Here is a 25,071-nt window from a genome sequence, read left to right on the forward strand (position 1 = left end):
CTGATGAGTGTAAGATGAAAAGCTTTGGCAGCATGTCTCTCTTTTCAGCAATATTCCAAGTTTCTGCATACTATAAACAACAGCCCAATAGGTATTATTGATGGTAGAATTGGTCAAGGATCTTCCCTGCTGTCTTCCAAGTGATCCCAAAACATCCTGAGTAAGCTGTGTTTGTTAGGTTTGACATTAATAAAGCAAAGCCTAGATTGGATAATTGCCAGATTAAAAATAAAAAAATGCCACAGGTATTGGAAATGCTACATATTCACAAAAGAAATTGGTGCTTGGTTTAAGGAGGCCATGTGAGGGGTACTGGGTAATGCAATAGATTATACTTCGATCTTTGGGACTTAAGTTTCAATGCAGCTGAGATATGGGTGATGCAAGCCATTGCTCTATCATTTTGGCTTTAGGGGTTCAGTGTGAAATGTGTTTTGAAAGTCTCAGTCTAGTTCTCATTGGTCTTGGGTTCACAGTACATACACATGCTTTTGATTTGGTATACTCTCTTTTTGATGTTTGCTCTGTTGAATTGGAGGTTACACAATATTGAAGCAGCAGTGCAGAACAAGCTTTATTCTGCATTTGGCAGCATTCAAACCTGATGCAGCAGTGGCCAATGCTGAACGCAACCTAAAAGGCAAAAATTTGCCATTTCTTAATACAGTTAGAATACCTCAAATCCAGCTACCTGAAAACCAGTGGTGTCTGAAAACCGGACATTATTATAATATTCCATCCATTGAGTTTAATTGGATAAAATTTAAAAAAAACGTACCTGGACAATTCGTCTAGGACTTGCATTGGCCTGGTGTGGCTCCAGTCCAGGTACCGGCATCGCCGCCTGCACATTGCTCTATCCTGGGCTCCCAAGTGACCCTTAACCCCACCAGACTTGATGTGACCCGAACTGCCCAACCTGAAATCCGGCAGGGTGCCAGATTTGAGGTACTGTACCTGTACTGATTATCTTCACATGGAGCATGAATTTTAGATCCCATGCTTATAAACATCTTGTTTATCTAACACCATTTTCTGTTTATTTTGCAGAGGGGAAGAGAGAAAAGATTAATGAATTGTTGAAATATATTGAGGAGCGTCTGCATACACTGGAAGATGAGAAGGAAGAGTTAGCGCAGTATCAGAAATGGGATAAGATGAGAAGAGCACTTGAGTATACTATCTACAATCAGGAACTGAATGAGACTCGTGCTAAACTTGATGAGGTGAGAGAGAAGAGGGAGTTTTGTAAGGCTGCGCTTTCAAAGTTAGACTAAATTGCTCTGGTTAATTTTATTGTGTTGTGATTTGCATTTGTGCTGAGCGTATAAGTTACATTACAGAATTCTCTGCTTGAAGTAAACAACCTCTTTTAGGAATCTTGTCGGGCCTCCAGTTATGCTTTTCCCATACTTTTATTTTTCCCAGAGACTTAATAATGTTTCTGCTCCCCTGGTGTGTATTCTTGACCAGGGAAAACTCAGTTGGGTAGAGGAAGCTTTTGGCTTCTTTCTCAACTACTGTGATTAGAAGAGAGATCTGTATTTGGGTATAAATTCACAGAATTTTTACAGCGCAGAAGGAGGACATTTGGCCCATTGTGTCTGCAGCGGCTCTCCAAATGAGCAATTTACTTAGTGCCACTCTCCCACCTTCTCCCCATAACCTTCCATATTGTTCCTTTTCAAGTAACAGTATAATTCTCTCTTTTCAATACCTCAGTTGAACCTACCTCTACAACAGGCCGAGGCAGTGCATTCTAGACCTAAACCATTTTCTGTGTGAAAATGTTTTTTGCTCATATGATTTTGCTTCTTTTGCAAATTACTTTACATCTATGCCCTCCCGTTCTCGATCCATTCATGATTGGGAACAGTTTCTCCCTATCTACTCTGTCCAGGCCCCTCATGATTTTGATTACCTCTATCAAATCTTCTCTCAGCCGTGTTTTCTCCAAGGAAAACAGCCTCAACTCCGCCGATCTATTTTCATAACTGAAGTTCCTAAAACCTGGAATCTTTTTATACACTCTCTCTAATGCCTTCACATCTTTCCTATTGTGTGGCGCCAGAACTGGATGCAGTACTCTAGCTGAGACTGAACTAGTGTCCTATACAAGTTCAACATAACCTCCTTGCTCTTGTACTCTGTGCCCCTATTAATAAAGCCTAGGACACTATGCTTTATTAACTACTCTCTCAACCTGTACTGATATCTTCAATGACTTATGCACCTATCCCAGGCCCTCTGCACCTGCACCCACTTTAGAGTTGTACCCTTTATTTTATATTGTCTCTCCATGTTCTTCCTACCAAAATGAATCACTTCACATGTTTCTGCATTGAACTTCATTTGTCACCTGTCCATCCATTCCACCAACTTGTCTTTACCCTTTTGAGGTTCTGCATTATCCTCCTCACAGTTCACAATGTGCCTTGAGTTTTGTATCCCCTGCAAATTTTGAAATTGTGCCCTGCACACCAAGGTCTAGGTCATTAATATATATCAGGAAAAGCAAGGGTCCCTGGGGAGCTGCACTGCAAACCTTTCTCCAGTCTGAGAAACTTACATTAACTGCTTCTTGCCGTTTCCTGTCACTCAGCCAATTTCGCATTCACATTGCTATTTTCCCTTTCAATCCAGGAGCTATAACTTTGCTCGCAAGACTTATGTGTGGCACTGTATCAACTGCCTTCTGGAAGTCCATTTTGTACTACATCACCCTCGCTGTCACCTCTTTAAAAACTCAAGCAAGTTAGTTAAACACTGTTTTCCCTGAAGAAATCTATGCTGATTTTTCCTTAATTAACCAACAGTTGTCCATGTGACTGTTAATTTTGTTCCTAATGATTATCTCTAGAAGTTTTCCCACCATCAAAGCTAAACTGACTGGCCTGTAGTTGCTGGGCTTAACTTGCCACCCTTTTTTGAATAAAGTTGCAACATTTGCAATTCTCCAGTCCTTCAGCACCACTCCTGAATCTAAGGAACACTGAAAAATTATGGCCAGTGCCTCTGCAATTTCCACTTCCCTCAGTATCCTCGGGGGAGGCAGTGGCATAGTATTGTCACTGGACATGTAATCCAGAGACCAAGTGTAATGCCCTGGGGACCTAAGTTTGAATCCCATTTGGGCAGATGGTGGAATTTGAATTCAGTGAAACATCTGGAATTAAAATTCTATATTGACAAAAGCATTGCCGATTGTTGTAAAAACCCATCTGGTTCACTGATGTCTTTTAGGGAAGGAAATCTGCCATCTTTACCTGGTTTGGCTGACATGTGACTCCAGATCCACAGCAATGTGGTTGACTGTTAACTGCCCTCTAGTGCCTAGCAAGCCACTTGGTTCTTGGGCACATAGCGATGGGCAACAAATGCTGGCCTTGCCAGTGATACCCACATCCCATCAAAGAATTAAAAAAAAAAATCTGGCACTGATAGCCTATCCGATACCTCTTTATTAATTTTAAACCCTCTAGTGCCTGAATTACCTGCTCTTTCACATGGCCTGGGTAAATTATTTTACATAAAAACTGAAAATGCTGGAAAGACTCAGCAGGTCTGACAGCATCTATGGAGAGAGAAACGGAGTTAACGTTTCGAGTCCGTATGATCCTTCTTCAGAGCTTTTTTGCTTTTAAATTATTTTACATTGTATTTTGAGCATTGAATTTCTTGATGTAAGTGATTGGGTTAGGATTAAGTAAGAATTTGTTCAATGAGGTGATATTTCACTACTTGATTCCATTGATCATTCATTCCTGTAAAGTTCACACTTGATTCATTAGAATGTGACTTTCTGTTGGCAGCTTTCTGCAAAACGGGAGACCAGTGGAGAGAAGTCGAGGCAACTACGTGATGCGCAGCAGGAAGCCAGAGATAAAATGGAGGTAATATTTTTCTCATAAATCAGTTGCTGGGTTTTAATTACAATGCATGCTCCAAGATTAATTATTAGCAGATGCATTGAAATTGATGCTCTGTGAAGATGAGGCATTTTTATATTTTTGAACTGGTATGTATGAACGTTATTTTTGAGCTGTAATTTACCTTCATTACAAAGCATTTTTGAATAGCTTGTATTTCCATGCTTCTCGTTAATTACACAGAACAATAGACAAAATCTTTTTGTATTTGTTTACATTTAGATTTAGCAGTTAATGTAGGGTATCTTGAGAATAAAAAGCCTATCAGACAGCAGTTTGTGCTAGTTTATACTTATACAGTAAACTATAATATAAAAAGATTGAATTGCTGCTCCGTTGTCTGATTTTGTAGGATTAGAAAATTTTGAGTTTTCAATCTCATCACTTGTAGTTGTAATTGGATATGCCATCAAATTTTTAAGTAGAATGTGGCATTGCTTGTCTTATCATTTTGTATTTGAAATTAATTCAAATGTCTGTTTCCTGTTTCTCAAAAACAAGGATATAGAGCGACTGGCACGTGAACTGAAAGCAAAAATCTTATCCATGAAGGAAGAGAAAGAGCAGCTAAGTGCTGAACGACAAGAGCAGATTAAACAGAGGACTAAACTCGAGTTAAAAGCAAAGGATCTACAGGATGAAATGGCTGGAAACAGTGAACAAAGAGTAAGGAAATGGGAATTATCAGACTTGAGATTCTGAATGAGTGGGGAGAGAAAATAGAATAGGAGTTTCCAAATGATGGTTTGTGATCTGCATCTGGTCCTCAAATTCAGACTATCCTGCCTGCAAAAATCCAGCTCCTTTCTTCCACTATTTTGGCTGCTCCACTTTAGTTTTTGAAGTATGGGGCTGTTGGATTGAAAAATGTGTTTCCTGATTGTATAAAAGGGCTGGTTAGTCTCGGTGAAATTCCAGCAATGCAGTAGCAGTCTTCCTAATGGCTTTTTACACTATTCAAAGTACTTTCTAATCCACTCCCTGTGAGTGTATTTGAAAGTTGAAAAACATAAAGCAAAGGACAGTCTTATCTACTGGAACTTCATTTATTAGAATATTTATGCTTGTTTGTGGAAATCTACTGTCTCTTTATGCTAGTTGGTCTCCCATTTGTCTTTTCTGCTCTTATGTATTGCACAAAACAATTTGTCTACGTAAATCATTACACTTTAAAGGTAATTAATGTATGAAGAGCTTTGATAGGAGATGCTGTATAAATGCAAGTATAGTAATTAAATATCAGCAGCTGAACAGGTTCAGTTGAATGTTCTGACGCATTAAATTGTTTCCTTTTCAGTGTCTTGTTCAATTATGTAGTGACATCATGTTGAACAAGCTGTGGTTTGTTTAGAATTGTACTGTACTATGTTATAGTTGATGCATGTGTTGATCACTCAGCTAATACCAAAAATGCTATTTGTCTATCGCCTTATCAAAAGACTAGCAGTCATCTGCAGGCAAGATCTGAGCAGCCAGATAAAGTATGACCACTGTTATAATATGCTCATACCAGCTGACTCATTCATGACTTGATCATGGATTTAAAGTGTTGATATATGGAAAATTTTAATTATCCATTAATTTTTAACAAATTGAATCAATGAAATTAACTTCACCGGCGCACATCCAGTATACTTCCAGTAGGGTTCACTATGATGTACCTTTTTTTTAAGAGCAACACCTTAGACCTCCTTAAACTGGAAGGCATTAAAATACAAAGCTGCATATTAAAGGAAATAAAGACTCAGGGTCTTTTTGTTCATTGCACAACCTTATAATTGTAGAGTAATGTAGTAGTGTCATACAAATGTATTTTGAGGTTTTTGTAAAATTATCTATTTGTTTTGCATGCATGGAGACTCTTAAGCCAGGTCTCTTCCCTTAGCAGGCCACACTAGTGACATCACGACCTGGAGTGTCCCAGTGCGTTCTCACAGATCCAAGGAAATGCACTAGCCTGAGTGCTTTACCAGAATTGACTGACACTGGGCAACCATGCTTTAGCTGGATTTGCAGATTCCCTAGCTGGTTTTATTCTGTATTTCTAACTGTGTAAATAGCACTTTTCCCATATTATGAAGCAGATTACCTGTGATGGTATTTGTCCTAGAACTACCTTTTGATTTTACCTAGAAGAGGTATCGATTGTAATATTGAAGCATACCCATGTTTCTACTTAATGCTTTTCCACTTTTTCCTTCTGTAGAAACGTCTCTTGAAGGAAAGGCAGAAGCTATTAGAAAAGATAGAAGAGAAGCAAAAAGAACTTGCAGAAACAGAACCAAAATTCAGTGCTGTCAAAGAAAAAGAAGAAAATGGGATTGCAAGGTCAGTTAAAAAATGGTTTGGAACAACTACAAGGTAAAATGAAACAACTTGTTCCTGTACAAGGGAATGTTTCAGCTAATACATTTTAGTGCCTATTTTCTCCTCAGTCATTTCTGTGAAGGTGCTGAATAGTTAAATGGATGCCAGCAGTCCTATGCTGTCTCTGGATGTTGTAGTTTTGAAGTGCAGGTCGAGACAGTGGATGTAGACAGTTTATTTGACTGTGGGACACTCCACAGCTTAAACCTGTTCCTGTTCTTGAACACTGTACTTTCCAGCAGGGGTCACTGCATAGCAAGCAGGAGTGACTTGGGTGCTTAGAACATGTATTGATATGTTCAGAAGCAAGCCGTATCTGTTACCAAATGGTTTTAATCATTTAATGCACCATTTGTTTATATAATAAATATAAATTTGAAGTATTTCTAAGTACCAGTGGTATACAAATAATTTTTAGTGATTAATTTGCTTTAAGATTCTTCATGAACTCCGTATACTGGCGAACTATTTCATTTAAAACAAAAACAGAATTACCTGGAAAAACTCAGCAGGTCTGGCAGCATTTCATTTAGCAATTTGACCTCTGAACTGACTCAGTAACACGGTTCCAGAACAAATTCCCAAAATCAGAGTTTCTTGACTTTACACACCAGGAGTCATGGTTGCTTGGGCCCTCGGTGGGGAATCAATCAGCAATCTTTGTAAACTTTTTTTTTTAAATCCTGAATTTTCTGTTTGTTGGATTTTACTTTACTTGTTTTAAGTCCAGTTTGCTATTTTTCATGATTTCTATGTCTTTTCACTTGATCTCTCTTCCTCACCTTTGATTCATTTTATCTCTCTCCCTTCCACGTTCATTTTGTGACTAAAGTGGAATGTTTTCTGAATTCTGTTTTGTTTGTCTTATAGGTGCAGCTAGGCCATTGTACTATGAGTTTAAAACAGAGCTGCCTGTTTGTTGTGAAGGATTTGTTTTGTATTAAAACTTGCTTTCAAGACAAATAGAGATTACAGCCTATAGAAAGACTAGTTCAAAATTTATTATTCATTCATGGGGTGTGGGTGTTGCTTTCAAGGCCAGCATTTATTACCTTATTGTCTTTGTGAAGGTGGTGATGAGCTGCCTTGGACTATTGGCGTCCATGTGCTTTAGACACAGTGTCAATGTTGTTAGGTAGGGAGTTGCAGGATTTTGATCCAGCAGCAATAAAGGAATGGCAATTGTTTTCCCAAGTAAGGATGGTGTGTAGCTTGTTTCAAAAGTAATGGTTTCTCAATGCCTATAATCAAAAACTGATCAAGTCATGGTTGTCTGCCTAATGAAATAATAATATGGGTAAGGTCCCACTGTGAGAAGAAACTGAGCTAATTGTTTGTTGCTACAACTATCAAGGTAGTAGCCTGGCAGCTGGAAATATTAAAGGACATGATTTCAGGCTTAAATATCTCTCCACGCAGCTTTGGGACTTCAACCACTTCTGCACCTAGAGCCATATCCTCCTTTTGTTCCATAAACAACTCTGTTTGGCCCATCAAGTCTTTGCAGGCTCTCCAGTCAGTCTCATTCCATCTTGTCTTCCTGTAGCCCTGTAAGTTTATTTTCTTCAAGTGCCCATCCAATTTCCTTTTGAAATCATGGATCATCTCTGCTTGCAGCCTTAGTGGACAGAGTTCCAGGTCATTACCGCTCACTGTGTTTAAAGAAAAAAGTGCTTCCTCACATCCACCCTGCATCTCTTGTCTAAAACCTTCAACCTGTGTCCCTTTGTCCTTGTACCATTAGCTAATGGGAATAGTTTTTCTTTTTCTACCCTATTTGCACCTGTCAATCTTATATACCTCTATCAAATCTCCCTTCAATCTCCTTTGTTCCAAGGAGAACAGCCCAAGCTTTTCCAACCTAACCTTGTAACTAAAATTGCCCATCTCTGGAACCATTCTGGTAAATTTTCTCTGCACCCTGAAGGACTCTCACATCCTTCCAAGAATGTGGTGACTCAGACCTCCCTGTCACTTGCCATTTCAACACTCCACCCTGCTCACATGCCCACATGTCCGTCCTTGGCCTGCTGCATTGTTCCAGTGAAGCTCAACGCAAACTGGAGCAACAGCACCTCATCTTCCGACTAGGCACTTTACAGCCTTCCGGACTGAATATTGAGTTCAACAACTTTAGATCATGAACCCTCTCCTCCATCCCCACCTCCTTTCCGATCCCCCTTTTTTCCAATAATTTATACAGATTTTTTTCCCCACCTATTTCCATTATTTTTAAATATATTTCCATCCATTGTTTTATCTCTACCTTTTAGCCTTTTTTGATTTCTTCAACCCACCCCACCCCCACTAGGGCTATCTGTACCTTGCTTGTCCTGCTTTCTACCCTTAATGTCACCTATTAGCCCATTTCTTAGCTAATATCACCACCGTCAACACCTCCTTTGTCCTTTTGTCTATGACATCTTTTCACATTCTCCACCTATCACTGGCCCTCTATCCAGCTCTACTTGTCCCATACATAGCCGCCGCCGCAAGCTATCCGGATCAGGCAGTTTAGCCACCAGCCTCTCAATTTTCACCCCATCTATTACCTCTACCATCACTGCTTCTACTGATATTTTGTCAGCTTTCTCTTCCTTAGTAAACTCCGAAAATGCCCATTCCATGTTCAAGCCTTGCCCTGCAACTCTAAGATGATATCACTTCCTTTGCCCCCAAGAGGATGCACTCCACCTCTTGCTACCTGTTTACATATTGGTAGAACATTTTTTGAGCTCCCTTTTATGTTGACTGCCATTCCATTCTCACTCTCTCTTTGCCTGTCTTATTTTCCTCTTCACTTCCCCTTTCAATCTATTGTACTTGACTTGGTTCTGGCTTGAAGAATTCACCTGGCATGCGTCATACATCTCTTCATTTTTTGTTCCATCATAATCTCTATCTCTCTTGTCACCCAAGGAGCCCTAGCTTTGGTTCTTTTCACTTTTTGGAATGCACCAGCCTGTACCTGAAGTATCTCCCACTTTAAAGTCACCCATCATTCCATTACAGTTTTTCCTAACTGTCTTTGGTTCCATTTTACCATGGCTCAAATCCTTCTCATCCCAATAAAATTATCTCTTTTCCAATTCAGACATTCAGCTTTAGATTGTTCCGTGCATGGCTAGTCTAAACCTTGTGATATGATGATCACCCTTATCCAAATATTTCCCTGCAGACACTAGCTCCATTTGCTTAGTTAACATTAATGTGGTTAGACAGAACACTATAGATGAAGGTAAATGCACCTAGTTTATCATCAAGTTAAAGAAATAACTAGTTTAAATATTGTTCTTTTGTGTTTTTCTTCTGTGACAAATTGTTTCTTGACCAGGCTGTAGTTTGAGGAACACAGAGTTCTTGGAAAGTTGTGGAGCTAGAGCTGGTTTAGTGGTTATGTCACTGCACTAGTAATCCAGAGGCCCAGACTAATGCTTCGCAGACACAGGTTCAAATCCCACTGTGGCATCTGTGCATGGAATTTAATCTGGAATTGAAAGCTAGGGCAGAATTTTTCCGTCGGCGAACTGGGGGCGAGGCCTGCTCGCCGGCGCAAAAATGACACAAGAGGAACCCCCGACATCATCCCGCCCCATTTAAATATTCAGGAAGGTGGGCGGACAGCACAAACAGCTGCCTGCCCGCTGACCTGTCGGTGGCCAATTGAGGCCATTGACGGGGTAGTTAAACCAATTAAAGGCCCTGCCTATCCAACCTTAAGGCTGGCGGGCAGGCCAGGAGCCCCAGCGGGCTTCTGAAAAATCATGAAACCTCATCCACCAGTGGAATGAGGTTTCATGTTTAAAAAAGTTTAATAAAGTTTTTGTGATATTTATTAACATGTCCATCTCGTGTGACATTGTCACATGAGGGGAACATGTTAATTTTTTTTATTTTTCTATTTTTAAAGTTTCCGACACTGTCAGTGATCTCCCTGAGGCAGCACTTAGTCTCAGGGAGATGTGCGCTCTTTTGTGCGCATGCTCAAATGAGCGCACTCTGACAGTTGGGGAATCCCTCTCTCTCTCTCTCTCTCTCTCTCTCTCTCTCTCTCTCTCTCTCTCTCTCTCTCCCCCCCCCATAGGAAGCGAATAGCGCTTCCCGTCGGGTGGCCTGCTGGGCGGGCCTTAATTGGCCCGCCTACTCAGAATGGCGGTGGGGCCCGTTTCGGCGGTGGTGATTGGCTGCCCGCCTGCCGCCGAGCCGGTGGGGCCCGCATGCCCATCAAGGGCAAAATTCTGCCCCTAGTCTCAGTAATGGTAACCGCGGAACTATCACTGATTGCTGTGAAAACCCATCTGGTTCACTAATGTCCTTCAGGGAAGGAAATGTGCTGTCCTTACATGCTTTGGCCTACATGTGACTCCAGACCCACAGTAATAACTTAATTGCTTAGCTGCTCCCTGACATGGCCTAGCAAGCCATTAGAGGTGGACAGTAAATGCCAGTGATGCCCACATCCCATGAAAGAATAAAAAATATTTGTTTTATGTGCTGCAGGTGAAACGTGTAATTTGGCCACTGAGACCTCTGCAATTGAAGAGATCTTGCACTGCTCGACTCAACATTTTGTGCTGTTGCCATTGCTCTGAAATCCACCCTGTAATTTAAACGTGGAGACTTCAGAATGCAGAAGTGACAGATGCAAAACGACTTGCTTTTGAAGTGTTTGCACAGGATAAATTGACCAATCCAAGACTGCCAACACTTCAAATGGAACGGAATAAAAATACATCTAAGGAATCACAGAATTTTAATGCAGAAGGAGGCCATTTGGCCCATGTCTGCACTGGCTCTCCATATGAGCATTATAACTTAGTGCCTTTTTTCCTGTAACCGTGCACATTGCTTTTATTCAAATAATCATCTAATGCCCTCTGGAATGCCTCGATTGAACCTGCCTCCGCCACACGTTCAGGGAGTGCATTCCAGACCCGAACCACTCGTGTGAAAAAGGAGAACAGTCCCAACCTCTCTGATCTATCCTCATCGCTGAAGTTTCTCATTCCTGGAACCATTCTTGTAAACCTCTTCTGCATTCTCTCCAATGTGTTCACATCCTTCCCATAATGTGGCGCCCAGAACTGTACACAATATTCCAGCTGAGGTCTAATGAGTGTCTTATATAAATTCAGCATAGTCTCCTTGCTCTTGTACTCTATGCCCCTATTAATAGAGCCCAAGGATACTATATACTTTATTAACTGCCCTCTCCACCTGCCCTATCACCTTCAATGATCTATGCACATATGCACCCAAGCTTTTCTACTCCTGCACCCCCTTCAAGATGCACCCCTTATTTTATATTTTGGCCATGTTCTTCCTGCCAAAGTGCATCACCTCACACTTCACTGCATTGAACTTCATCTGCCACCTACCTGCCCACTACACCAACTTGCCTATGTTCTTTTGAATTTTTACACTGCCTTCCTCCCAGTTTACAACACTCCCAAGCTTCGTATCATCCGCAAAATTTGAAATTGTCCCCTGCACACCAGGGTCTAGATCATTAATATATATCAGGAAAAACAAAGGTCCCAATACCGACACCTGGGAACTCCACTACAAACTCCCTCAAGCCTGAAAAATATCCATTGGCCATTATTTTTTGGAGGCAGAGAAGACTGAGGGACGACCTGATCGAGGTATACAAGATTATGAGGGGCATGGACAGGGTGGATAGGGAGCAACTGTTACTCTTAGTTGAAGGGTCAGTCACAAGGTGAGGGGGAGGGGGTTTGGGGGGGGGGGAATGTGAGGAAAAACTTTTTTACCCAGAGGATGGTGAGGGTCTAGAATGTGCTGTCTGGGATGGTGGTGGAGATGGGTTGCCTCACACCCTTTTAAAAAAAAAATACCTGGATGAGCACTTGACACGTGATAACATTCAAGGCTGTGGGCCAAGTGCTGGTAAATGGGATTAGATAGGTAGGTCAGGCATTTCTCACGTGTCGGTGCAGACTCGATGGGTTGAAGGACCTCTTCTGCACTGTGTGATTCTGTGATATTCACTGCTTCCTGTTTTTCAGCCAACTTTGTACTCACATTGCTACTGTCCCTTTTATTCCACGAGCAATAACTTTCCTCAAGTCTGTTGTGTGGCACTGTATCAAATAGCTTTTGAATGTCCATGTACACCACATCAACAGCATTACCTTCATTGACCTTTTCTGTTACCTCTTCACAAAACTCCAGCAAGTTAGTTAAACACGATTTCCCCTTTGGAAATCCATGCTGGCTCTTCCTTATCAACCCATGTTTTTTCATGTGACTATTCATTCTATCCCGAATAATTGTTTCTAGAATTTTGCCCACCACTGAAGTTAAATTGACTGGCCTGTAATTGCTGGGCTTATCCTTACAATCTTTTTTGAACAAGAGCGTAATGTTTGCAATTCCTCCACCCTCTAACACCTCCCCTGAATCTAGGGAAGACTGAAAAATTATGGGCAGTGCCCCTGCAATTTCTACTCTCATTTCCTTCAATACTCTTGGATGCATCTCGTTTGGTTCCAGTGTCTTGTCAACTTTAAGTACCGACAGTCTATTCAACACTTCCTCCTTATCAGTTTTCAATCTTTCTAGTGACAGAGTTTCCTTGTCTGTCATCATGGTCTGGGTAGCATCTACCTCCTTGGTAAAGACGATGCAAAGCATTCCTTTAAAAACTCAGTCCTGGCCCCTTTTGTCCATGTGTAAGTTCCCTTTTAGGTCCCTAATCAGCCCTACTCCACCTTTTACCACCCTTTTACTATTTCTATGTCTGTAGAAGACTTTGGGATTCTCCTTATGTTGGCTGCCAGTCTTTTCTCATAATCCCTCTTTGCTTCTCTAATATGCTTTTTTACCTCCCCTCTGAACCTCTTGGTTCTCAATTGTATTTTCTACCTGACACCTGTCATAAGCACACTTTTCCTTCTTTATCTTGGTTTCTGTCTCCTTTTTCATCCATAGAGCTCTGGATTGTTTTGCCCTACCTTTCCCTTTCAATGGAATATACCTTGACTGTGCCCGAACCAATTCTTTTTTGAAGGTAGCCCATTGTTCAGCTACAGTTTTTCCCGCCAATCTTTCGTTTCAGTCTGTCTGGCCCAGCTCTGTTCTTGCCTCATTGAAGTCGGCTCTTGTCCAGTTAATTATTCTTACTCTGGATTGCCTTTTGTTCTTTTCTGTCATCATCCTAAAACATACAACGCAATGATCACTGCCTCCTAAATGTTCCTTCACTGACACTTGATCTACTTGGCCCATCTCATTTCCAAGAACCAGGTCCAATAGTGTGTCTTTTCTTGTTGGACTGGACACATACTATTGTTGACAATTTTCCTGAACACAGTCTAGGAACTTTTGCCCCTCTCTGCCCTTTACACTAGCACTGTCCCAGTCTATATTTGGGTAATTAAAGTCACCCATTATAACTACTCTATAACGCTTGCATTTCTCTGCAGTTTCCCTGCAGATTTATTCTTCTACCTCATTCTCACTAGTTAGCGGTCTGCAATGTAATTGCACCCTTTTTGTTCCTTAGCTCTAGCCAAATTGATTCTGCCCTTGAACCCTCTGGGATATCCTCTTTCTCTAGGACTGCAATGCTTTCCTTAACCAATACTGCCACCCTACCTCCTTTTCTATCTTCTCTGAACACCTTGTACCCGGGAATATTTACCACCCAGTTCTGCCCTTCCTTGAGTCAGGTCTCTGTTATTGCCATAACAACGTATTTCCACATGACAATATGTGCCTGTAACTCCCCAATCTTATTTACTATACTCCGTGCATTCGCTTACATGCATAGTAACCCTGATTTAGATTTTGTTACTTTCTCCATCACCCCGATGTCACCTATTAACTTACTATTCTACATACTAGTGGCATCTGTCCCTCCCAGTATTTTGTGTACGCTGGTATTCCTCTCTAATATTTTCTCTTGGTTCCCACACTCCTGCCAAGTTAGTTAAAAGCCCTCCCAACAGCAATAGCAAAACGCTCCGCAAGGAACTCAGTCCCAGCTCTGTTCAGGTGCAACCCGTCTGGCTTGTACAGGCCTACTGGGAATTGGCCATTGTTTTAAGGCAGTTTATTGAAAAATCTGTTTTTACAAAATAGAAGCTTCAGAAACACGGTTGTTACTTTGGTGTACTCTGTCTTAATAGCCCAAAGGGAAATGTTGTAGTTCTCATAATCTTTTGGTTTACACTCAGCCTCTTTTGTTCTGCTTAGGTTGGCACAGGCCACCCAGGAAAGGACAGATTTGTATGCTAAGCAGGGTCGAGGCAGTCAGTTTACGTCAAAAGAGGAGAGAGATAAATGGATCAAGAAAGAGCTGAAATCACTCGATCAAGCTATCAATGATAAAAAACGACAAATTGCTGCAATAACCAAAGACCTGGAGGATACAGAAGCCAATAAAGAGAGAAATTTGGAGCAGTACACTGTAAGTAATTAGTACCACCAATGGATCATTTGAGATGTTTATTTACCTTCTGTGTATTACATGGTGCGGTGTGTGACTTGTCACTTGGTGAGAATTTTGTTCAAAACAAAATTTTTGTCCAAATTATTATTTCTCTTAAAAAAAATGTTGATGGGAATTATATAAATTAAATAAGGAACTATATAAATGCAAGGCATATATAAAGTCAATAAGTTAATTTGTTAATTATCAGGTTCTTCACTCTTGGATGTGATGAGTGAAATGTTTAGATGTTTACACTTCAAAAAATTTAAACTTTCTGAACACTGCAGATCTTTGAACTTTAGAACTATGTTCTGGAAATTATGTAATTTTTTTTTAACAAGTGACTAAGCATACTTTTATAAATTAAGTGTTAACATTTCACAGCGGGTAAAAAAAAATCAGTGATCATAAGCTGATGTGACTGGTTAGGTGTTCTTTTTGTAGCCCTTCTGATGTTGCACAGTAGCAGAAACGTAGAATAATTGTCACCTTATTTCTACTTGGATTGGATATGTCCTTTCTGCTCGCACAATACTAAATATTCTCATTCCAATTATTCAGCTTTCTATGATTTTCATATTTATGACTAGATTCCATTCTTTTTATTTTATTCTGTTTTATTTTTGGATGTTTGTCTTTCATAATTGTACTTTTAAATCTTTGCTTATTTTGACATCTACAGCAAAAGCATGTCGGTAACTTCTGATTTCACATAATTGGCCTTAGCAATGGAAGTGCATATTTTATTCTGGCAAAAGCTGTCACAGCTTTCTGATAATTTAAATGGTTAGGAAACCATGCTGCTCATTTGGCACCCAGAATTCTGATATGCATATCTTACAGGCAAGAATCCTTGCTAGCATTAAGAAATTTGAAAATTACTCTTATAAATCTATTGCCAAGATATCTCCATTGACAGGTGTTTGTCCATCAATATTTTTTTCTCTGCTGCAAGGCACCTGCTGGAGATGCTCCCAATAGAGGCTTAATCTCCTCGCACTCTGGATTTGAAGTCATTCACACTCTGCCATTGAGCATTAGTTACAATTCAGCATCACTGTATTTCCTTACCGTTCCATTGAGAATTTTGCACAGCACTTATACTCATAGCCAAATTGATAAAAACACAGAATTCGCAGCATTATTGTGACTTCAGTTTAATGGCTGGAATTGACATAATATTTCCTCCCCACCCACTACCTGCCTTCTAGAGGCATCTAAATGTCCAGCAGTCAACTGAGAGCCTGACCCCTTTCAGACAGAGATTAGTGTACCATTGGGCAGATATTGTGGGGGCTAAATTGGCTAACTCCCAAAAATGGGCATGTGAATCGCAGTGTATGGTTATCCTCTGCCCGTTGACTGCAGTGCATGCAGCATTACAACTTAGTGTCACCTGCACATTACCATGATCTCTGTGTTCAGCCAGAACTAACCATTTTGTTCGTTGGCTGGACAGCTGAGCAGGGGCCAATATGGTGAGTGGCTAGCACCAGTTTAAAAAGCTCACCTGCATCCTTAAACGGAAGATATGTTGTGACTGGAGCAGGTGCTGGGAGTTGTAATTGAAGAGAATCTGACCTGGGAAAGAGTGAAGAGTGGCAAAACAGGGAGAGAGAGCAAGCTCCAAGGTTTTCAGATGCTGCACTGGAAATTTTGGTGGTGGAGGTGGAAAGGAGATCATCTGTCTTGTACTTGCAGGGAGGGGAGAAGGAGCTCCTCCAGAGACAAGGTCAAAAGGCAGTGGAGGTGCACAGCAGGAGCAAAACCCCCAGGACCTGAATTCAGTGCTGCAAGAGGTTCCATGACCATACACAAGTGATCAAGATCAGTGAATGCATCTTCAAATTCCATATCCTTCCAGCTGCACGAGTAGCCTCATTTATCTACAATGATCTCAATTAATTTGGCTTAATTCCTAAAATTCATATGCTCTATTTCGCGCATGCACACAGCACTCCAGCAAGCCACACACCCACAACATGAGAAGGCAGGCACACTGCCAGCTGCTCAACCATGATTGTCACACTAAGCAAGTAGATTGTACACCACTCACTGACACACTCCGTCTCTTACAGGACAAGGTGGCAACAACTGGAGGTAGCGGGAGCTAGCTGGATGAGGGATAGATACTCGCCCGCAAGTCCTAACCTGCACATGGAGGGGATAGTGTTGCCTGGTATTGGGATGTCTATTTCTGAGGCCATGGCTAGCTGCAGGGCTGAAACTTTTGATAATGACGGTATCCTCATAAATAATCCTCTTCCTCACGTCTCACTTCCCCTGCAACTGGTTTACAAGCTACAAATGGTGTAAGCCTGTACCCCTTACTTTCCCCTTTTTGGCACAAAACAATCCCACCATTGTGCCTTTTTTCTTTCAGGTACCCAAGATTTGTAACCCTGTCAGGCAGTAGAGGAGCACCAAGGAGGGAGTGATGATGAAGACAGAGACTTGATTTTTCACCTGCAACCAGCAGCTCAGATACTGATATTGTGTATATTTTAGAGGATAGATTAGATGTGAATCTGCATGTAATGAGACACTGGGCACAAGCGGACCTTTTTGTTTTCCATGGGATTTTGGGCATTACTGGCAAGGCCAGCATTTATTACCCAACACTAATTGTTCTTGAAAAGGTGGCCGTGAGCCACATCCTTGAACCCCTGTCGTCCACATGCTTTTAGGAAGAAAGTTCCAGAATTTGGATCCAGCCTGGCTATCCTCTCTGGAAGGCAGCATTTGTCTGTCCACCCACCCTTGCCGTTGCCTGTCACCCAACCTGCCCAGACTGTTGCTGCCAAGTAGAAATAGAGCAGTCTGTGGCTGGGCTTGCTAGGCCTACAGCTGTTCAAGTTCATTCTCCAAAGCCACCTGCAGTCACCTTCACAGAAAGTCGGAAGTCTTCCATCAGCCTGCTGCATCGACTAAGGTAGCACCATGTAGAAGCACTTCAGGCAAGCAAAGGCTCTTGGAAAAATGGCACCAAGGCAATGTACAAGGGCAACTAATTGACTTTTGTATTTATAAATTTTTTTGCATTTATTGATATGAAACAAGATTTTATTGATAAATTTACTCTGGAATTTTGATCCTGTGGCTTTTATTTTTTTATTGTGGCCAAATGGACAAAGTGACAGGGGGAGGGTAAGGTATAGTATTGTTAGGTTAGGAGGAATTGGGTACGTTGATACTGGTATGGTTCTTAGAAGTGTTTTTCATGTACAGCCTGGCCAGAAAGGGGCTGTCGATGTTGCTCTCCTTCCCTCCTCACCCTGCTCCATATGTTCCTTCTGTTGAACTGCGAGCCATATAGCTGGTGGAAGGCGTGGCCCCTGATCAGGATAAGGTTGTGTGGATGCAGCAGACCACCATGAATCCTGATATGGACTCTGCCATGTCAGGAAGCACAGATGTTTTACACATTCTTCCTCGCTGGGTTTTTAAAAAAAATTCTTTCATGGGATGTGGGCTTCATTGGTTTGGCCTAATTGCCCTTGAGAAGGTGGTGATGAGCTGCCTTGTTGAACTGCTGCAGTCCATGTGGTGTATGTACACCCACAGTGCTGTTAGGAAGGAGTTCCAGGATTTTGAAGGTACAGCAATATAGTTCCAAATCAGGATAGTGTGTAGCTTGGTGGGGAACTTGCAGCTTGTGGTGTTCCCCATGCATCTGCTGTTCTTGTCCCTCTAGCTAGTAAAGGTCACAGGTTTGGAAAGTGCTGTTGAAGGAGCCTTGGTGAGTTGCTGCAGTGCATTTTGTAGATTGTACACATGATTGTACACTTCCCCCGCTGTGTGTCGGTGGTGAAGGTAGTCAATGTTGAAGATGGTGGTTGGGGTTCAGTTAGGAGAATTGCTCCTTGCACCCCTTGTGTGGATATGGCTTCCTGCTGATGGCCCTTCCCTTTACACTCTCTTCTAGCAGCTTGTTTTGCTCTGCATGCCTTCTGTGCATTCTCTCAGTCATGCTGTGCTTCAAGGGGAATGCCTACTGGTGCACCAAAGCCTTGGAGGTACTTGTTTATGCAGAAGCCTTGAAGTCAGCAAATAAACCTTCAGAACCTTCCGCACCATTCCCTGCCAACTTTTTCAATTTGAAGCAACAACAGAAAGCACCAAACATTTGAAAAATAGTAGCAACAGCCAGAAGAAATCAGGCAGCAACTTACCTGTAGGTAGTTGATGATCCCTTCAGATAGTGCTGGTGGAGTGTGTCCTCCCTGCTCCTGAAAGATACTCACCTGTACGAGGTAGAGAGAATATTAGCTGAAGCATTGAGCTCCACATTAGCAGCATTGGCATTAAATCAGCATTATGCGCTGATTGACATCATGATCTGCCTGATCTGCAAACTTCCAATGGACATGTACTGTACGAATGCTAACGCCCTCTCCAATATACTGTTCCAGCATGATTTGCCCACTAGCGCCTCATGGGTGGCATTTTGGAGCTCATCAGGCACTCATCGCGCTCAAACATTGGGCACTACTGGGTCCAGTTTCTCCCTCAGTGCGTATACATATAATTCACATTGCAGGAAAGTTCCACCACAGCTTGGACGTGTAATGTTAAGCAGCCTTGTGCACATCATTATTGTAGTTGGGAAATAATGGAGTCAAAAACGTTGTTTTGTAACTTCCCGTGATCACACTGAACTTATTTCTTCATTTTCTTTAGAAACTTGATCAGGATCTGGCTGAAGTAAAAGCACGAGTGGAGGATCTTGACAAGAAGTACTATGAAGTGAAAAACAGGAAGGATGAGCTGCAAAGTGAAAGGAAGTAGGTTCAAAAAGACAGTTATAATGAATTGTAATGTTCATAAACCTGAATGTTTTTTGAACTATGAAAGTATCATATTATTTGTGATCCTCAAAATAAAGTTTATTTTTAATGTTCATAATTCAACATTGCATGTTGTCATAGACTAACTAATACTGAACGATCTTCTTCGGTGTGTCCTGACTGTAAATACAATTTAACAAACAAATTGTGATTTCAGTAATTGGCAAAACTTATTAAAACATATTGACAATGGAACATAGCATACTATGATCCTACTGCCAAGCACAGAATGAACTTCTATGCAAGATTTGTTTCATATCAGATGAAATAGTGCTGTAACTAAGCAATCTTTTTTTTAAACCTATACTTTTTATTCCTTAGTTACCTGTGGCGGGAAGAAAATGCTGAGCAGCAAGCATTGGCAGCAAAACGAGAAGAGTTGGAAAAGAAACAACAGCTTCTTCGAGGTGCGACAGGAAAGGCAAGTCTCGTTACTCCTCTGAAGTGAAACAAATTATGCAGGGATGGAAAAAAGGCAGCATGTTGCCAGAGGAGCAGAATGGAGGATCGTAATTTGTAATTTATAATCTTATTTTGGATAGTGTTTCTTTTTTTTTAGCTTATGGAAAGCCTGTGGTGAATTGCATTCGCACAGTCCTGCAAATTATTTTTTATTATGTCCATTTGCCTCACGAGGTACGAGTGGTAACTTAAGACAACAGTGCCTGAGCCACAGACTTTATGACATGTGAGCAGTGCACAATAGAACATTCACTGGTTTTTGTAGTTATGAGTGTGCACCCTTTTACCTATTTTTGGCTCAGATTATTCAAAGGTGTAATTGTCTGCTTAATTTTGCATAAGTTTCAAGAACGGAAATGTGAAAATTGGAAGAAATTCTGCATTACATTTCCAAGCCCCTCTTGTCTTCCACTCACCCGAGGTTACACATTGTTTGCCCATTTGGCAGGTTAGTCAGGCAACCTGTTCCCAGGTTGTTACTTCTTTTGAAAGGAATGCAACAACATCTTAGCATTACTCTCTCCTGATTTTTTTTTCTCCTCCTTTTGTACCTCACTAAGAGCAATGTCTCCCCTTGGTGCCTGCCTTTGATTGCCTGGCTGAGTGGGAGAACACAGCATGTAGGTGAAAGCCCTACTTTCTTGTAGCATTTTCTCCAGGATAATTTTCAAAAGTTCAATTAAGTGGTTTAAGTATTAAACTAGTGCTGCACTGTTATATTTCCTAATGTCTGCTCTGCTATTTGATTCACAAAAAGTGGTCTGTTTTTTCCATCTGCAGGCCATTTTGAATGGTATCGATAGTATTAACAAAGTCTTGGAACATTTTGGTCGTAAGGGCATCAACACACATGTCATAAATGGATATCATGGAATTGTAATGAATAACTTTGAATGTGATCCAGCTTTTTACACCTGTGTGGAAGTCACTGCTGGAAACCGGTAAGCAGCTTTTGTGCAATAAGGATTAAATTGTTTTTGTTTTTATTGGAGAATTGGAACTTTTAGAAAGATGTAATGCAGTATGAATCAATGCTTAGAATCATGTAATAGTTTAATGATTCTTTGGCTTTGAAATGGTATTGTAACTTCATCATCCACTCCTGAGCTGACTCGTATCTACAATGATACGAGCGCTGTTTTAGTATAAACAGTTGCAGTGCTGTTATATCCCTCATGATGGTCAACAACACCAAGTAAAAGCACTTGATGTATTCTGGGGTGTAACAATTTTAGGAAGGTAGGAATGTATAGCACTGGAAGAAAAAACCTTTACCTGGCAGGTGCTAAAACTCTGAAAGTACTATACTATATTCCTATGTATACCCTTAATTATTGCTTCCATCAAGCGTTTCTGCATCTTGCTTTAACTTTGCTCGAGTACTTTGCTTGCAACACTACATTGTTGAGGGAGATGACTCATCATTTGTTTTATGTTTTTAGACTGTTTTATCACATTGTGGAATCCGATGAAGTTAGTACAAAGATTTTGATGGAATTTAATAAACAGAACTTCCCTGGCGAGGTCACTTTCCTTCCACTCAACAAACTGGATGTGCGAGACACAGCTTATCCTGAAACCAATGTTCGTAAACTTTTTTTTTCCGCTCTACTCTCTTTGCTTTTCTAACCCCCTGTTCCTAACAAAGAAGTACCTGTAAGCAAATATTTTAAAATCTAGCTGTTGTTGCAGTATTCAATTTTGAACTTAAATCTCTACTATGAACATAAGAAATAGAAGGAATAGACCATTTGGCCTTGATACTGCTCCACAAGTCAATAAGATTATGGCTGATCTGATTGAAATATTCCTAAAATACATATTTAACTGCATCTAATGTTGAGCAGGAACTGCATACGTTTAATTACCAAGTCATCCAAAATTTTCTCTTGGACCATCCACTTATTATGAGTTGTGTTCCAAAATATTTATCTGATTAATGTGACCTTTATATTTGGGTAAAGCAGCTTTGAGTGTTTTTTTTTCTATATTTCATCATGTATTCTCTTTAACAGCATTTCTAAACTTTAATTTTCATTTTGCAGGATGCTATTCCCATGATAAGTAAACTCAGATACATACAGAGATTTGATAAAGCTTATAAACATGTGTTTGGAAAAACACTAATATGTCGTAGTATGGAGGTATCCACTCAGCTAGCCAGAGCATTTAATATGGATTGCATAACTTTGGAAGGTATGTGAAAATTAACTCCAAATATGGGATCTGTTTTTTTGTGCAGGAAATTTTTCAATGTTTATTTCTGTATGTTCACATAGTGCTCTCAAATGTTTGCTATGTAAAGAAATGGTAAATGTGGTTTTTAATGATTTTCTATTACAACACTTCATCTATTCTTATTTGTAACTTAATTTGTGCAACTTCTAGTGGTTATTGCACAGAAGAATCTAACTTTGAACCAGAATTCTTAAAATTGTACCGTCATGAGATTGAAACAGCTTCCAATAGTATAGGGTGAAATGAATAATTATGATGTCTAAGGGGAAAATAAAATTGGCTGTAGACACCTGAGGCTTAATTGGTTGAAGTGCTAAATTCTGCATTTTCAGGTTATGACTTATACGTCTAAGTGGCCCATCTGACCAGAATTGATACAACCCTTCTTGAAGGGAATAAGTTGCCTTCAGCTGTGTGACATTTTGTCATTGCTAACAACTTTGTGTAACCGGGGTATTGTTACTATGATGTTTGTTAATAGATTGATGTTAAACTGAACATGTCTTTCATGTAACTTCAGGTCAAAAGAGACTGGCTATATTCGTCAAAGTGATTAGGCAATAAAATGTGGAAACTACAAGTAGTTTACCATACCAGCACTGCAGAAGATCTTTACGACATTATGATTTAAATATTAGAATCTGTGTTATTAATTATATGATCATTATTTGATAGCCATGCCTTCTAACAAATTAAGAATATAAAACAAGAATCTGACACACTGTTCAGTGATTTTTAAAAATTAATTCATGAGATGTGGGTGTCGCTGGCTAGACCAGCATTTATTGCCATTCCCTAATTGTTTTTGAGAAAGTGGTGGTGTGCTGCCTTCTTGAACCGCTGCAGTTCATGTGGTGTAGGTACACCCATAGTGCTGTTAGGCAGGGAATTCCGGGATTTTGACCCAGCAACAATAAGGCAGCAGCGATATATTTCAAAGTCAGGATAGTGTGTGGCTTGGAAGGGAACTCCCAGGTGGTGGTGCTCCCATGCAACTGTCCTTGTCCTACTAGATGGTAATGGTTGTGGATTTGGAGGTACAGTCTAAGGATCCAGGTGAGTTGCTGCAGTGCATCTTGTAGATGGTACACGCTGCTGCCACTGTGCATTGGTGGTGGATGCAGTGAATGTTTGTGGAAGGGGTGCCAATCATGCGGACTGCTTTGTCCTGGATGGTGTCAAGCTTCTTGAGAGTTGTTGCGGCTGCACTCATCAGGTAAGTGGAGAGTATTCCATCACAATGCTGACTTGTGTCTTGTAGATGGTGGACAGGCTTTGGGGAGTCAGGAGGTGAGTTACTCGCCTCAGGATTCCTAGCCTCTGACCTCCTTTTGTAGCCACAGTATTTATTTGGCTAGTCCAGTTCAGTTTTTCGTGAATGGTAACTCCCCCCCACAGGATGTTGATAGTGGGCGATTTGGTGATGGTAATGCCATTTAACATTAAGGGGCAATGGATAGATTCTCTGCTGTTGGGGATGGTCATTGCCTGGCACTTGTGTGGCATGAATGTTGCTTGCTGCTTGTCAGCCCAAGCCTGGATATTGCCCATGTCTTGCTGTACCTTAGGAATCGCGAATGGTGCTGAACATTGCAATCATCAGCAAACATCCCCACTTCTAACCTTAAGATGGTAGGAAGGTCATTGATGAAGCAGCTAAAGATGTTTGGGCCTAGGACACTACCCTGAGGAACTCCTGCAGTGATGTCCTGGAACTGAGATGACTGACCATCAAAAACCACAACCATCTTCCTCTGTGCTAGGTATGACTCCAACCAGCAGAGATTTTTCCCCATGATTCCCATTGACTCAAGCTTTGCTAGAGCTCCTTGATGCCATATTTGGACAAATGCGGCCTTGATGTTAAGGGCAGTCACTCACCTCACCTCTGGAGTTCAGCCTTTTTGTCCATGTTTGAACCAAGGCTGCAATGAGATAAGGAGCTGAGTGACCCTGGTGGAACCCAAACTGAGCGTTAGTGAGCAGTTATTGCTAAAGAAGTACCACTTGATACTACTGTTGATGACTTCTTCCATCACTTTACTGATGATCGAGAGTAGACTGATGGTGCGGTAATTGGCCAGGTTGGATTTGTCCTGATTTTTGTGTCCAGGATGTACCTGGGCAATTTTCCACATGGCTGGCTAGATGCCAGTATTGTAGCTGTACTGGAACAGCTTGGCTAGGGGTGTAGCAAGTTCTGGACACAGGTCTTCAGCACTATTGCCGGAATACTGTCAGGGCCCATAGCCTTTGCAGTTACCAGTGCCTTTGGCCATTTCTTGATGTCATGAGGAGTGAATCGAATTGACTGAAGACTGGCATCTGTGATGCTGGGGACCTCCGGAGGAGGCTGAGATGGATTATCCACTCAGCACTTCTGACTGAAGATTGTAGCAAATGCCTTATCTTTTGCACTGATGTGCTGGGCTCCCCCATCATTGAGGATGAGGATATTTGTGGAGCCGCCTCCTCATTGAGTTGTTTAATTGTCCACCACCATTCATGACTGGATGTGGCAGAACTGCAGAGCCCGGATCTGACCTTTTGGTTGTAGGATCACTTAGCTCTCTCTATTGCATGCTGCTTGCACTGTTTGGTATACAAATAATCTTGAGTTGTAGCTTCACCAGCTTGACACCTCATTTATAGGTATGCCTGGTGATGCTCCTGGCTTGCCCTCTTGCATTCTTCATTGAACCAGGGTTGATTCTCCTGGCTTGGTGGCAGTAATAGAGTGGGGGATATGCCAGGCCGTGAGGTTACGGAT

At 41.2% G+C, this 25,071-nt stretch overlaps 1 protein-coding gene across 1 annotated transcript in view; it reads left to right on the forward strand.

The window, feature by feature from the left end:
* smc3 (structural maintenance of chromosomes 3) overlaps positions 1–25,071 on the forward strand; it is an 85,652-nt gene that overhangs the window by 30,048 nt on the left and 30,533 nt on the right. Inside the window, exons 9-18 of the mRNA XM_041209593.1 lie at positions 1,051–1,226; positions 3,813–3,893; positions 4,431–4,595; positions 6,136–6,257; positions 14,517–14,730; positions 19,435–19,538; positions 19,923–20,022; positions 20,844–21,004; positions 21,506–21,647; positions 22,109–22,259. Of these exons, the coding sequence (XP_041065527.1) occupies positions 1,051–1,226; positions 3,813–3,893; positions 4,431–4,595; positions 6,136–6,257; positions 14,517–14,730; positions 19,435–19,538; positions 19,923–20,022; positions 20,844–21,004; positions 21,506–21,647; positions 22,109–22,259 (1,416 nt within the window). The remainder of the gene's footprint in view (positions 1–1,050; positions 1,227–3,812; positions 3,894–4,430; positions 4,596–6,135; positions 6,258–14,516; positions 14,731–19,434; positions 19,539–19,922; positions 20,023–20,843; positions 21,005–21,505; positions 21,648–22,108; positions 22,260–25,071) is intronic.

The sequence above is a fragment of the Carcharodon carcharias genome, chromosome 17 (genome assembly GCF_017639515.1).
Source record: "Carcharodon carcharias isolate sCarCar2 chromosome 17, sCarCar2.pri, whole genome shotgun sequence".
Taxonomy (NCBI): domain Eukaryota; kingdom Metazoa; phylum Chordata; class Chondrichthyes; order Lamniformes; family Lamnidae; genus Carcharodon; species Carcharodon carcharias.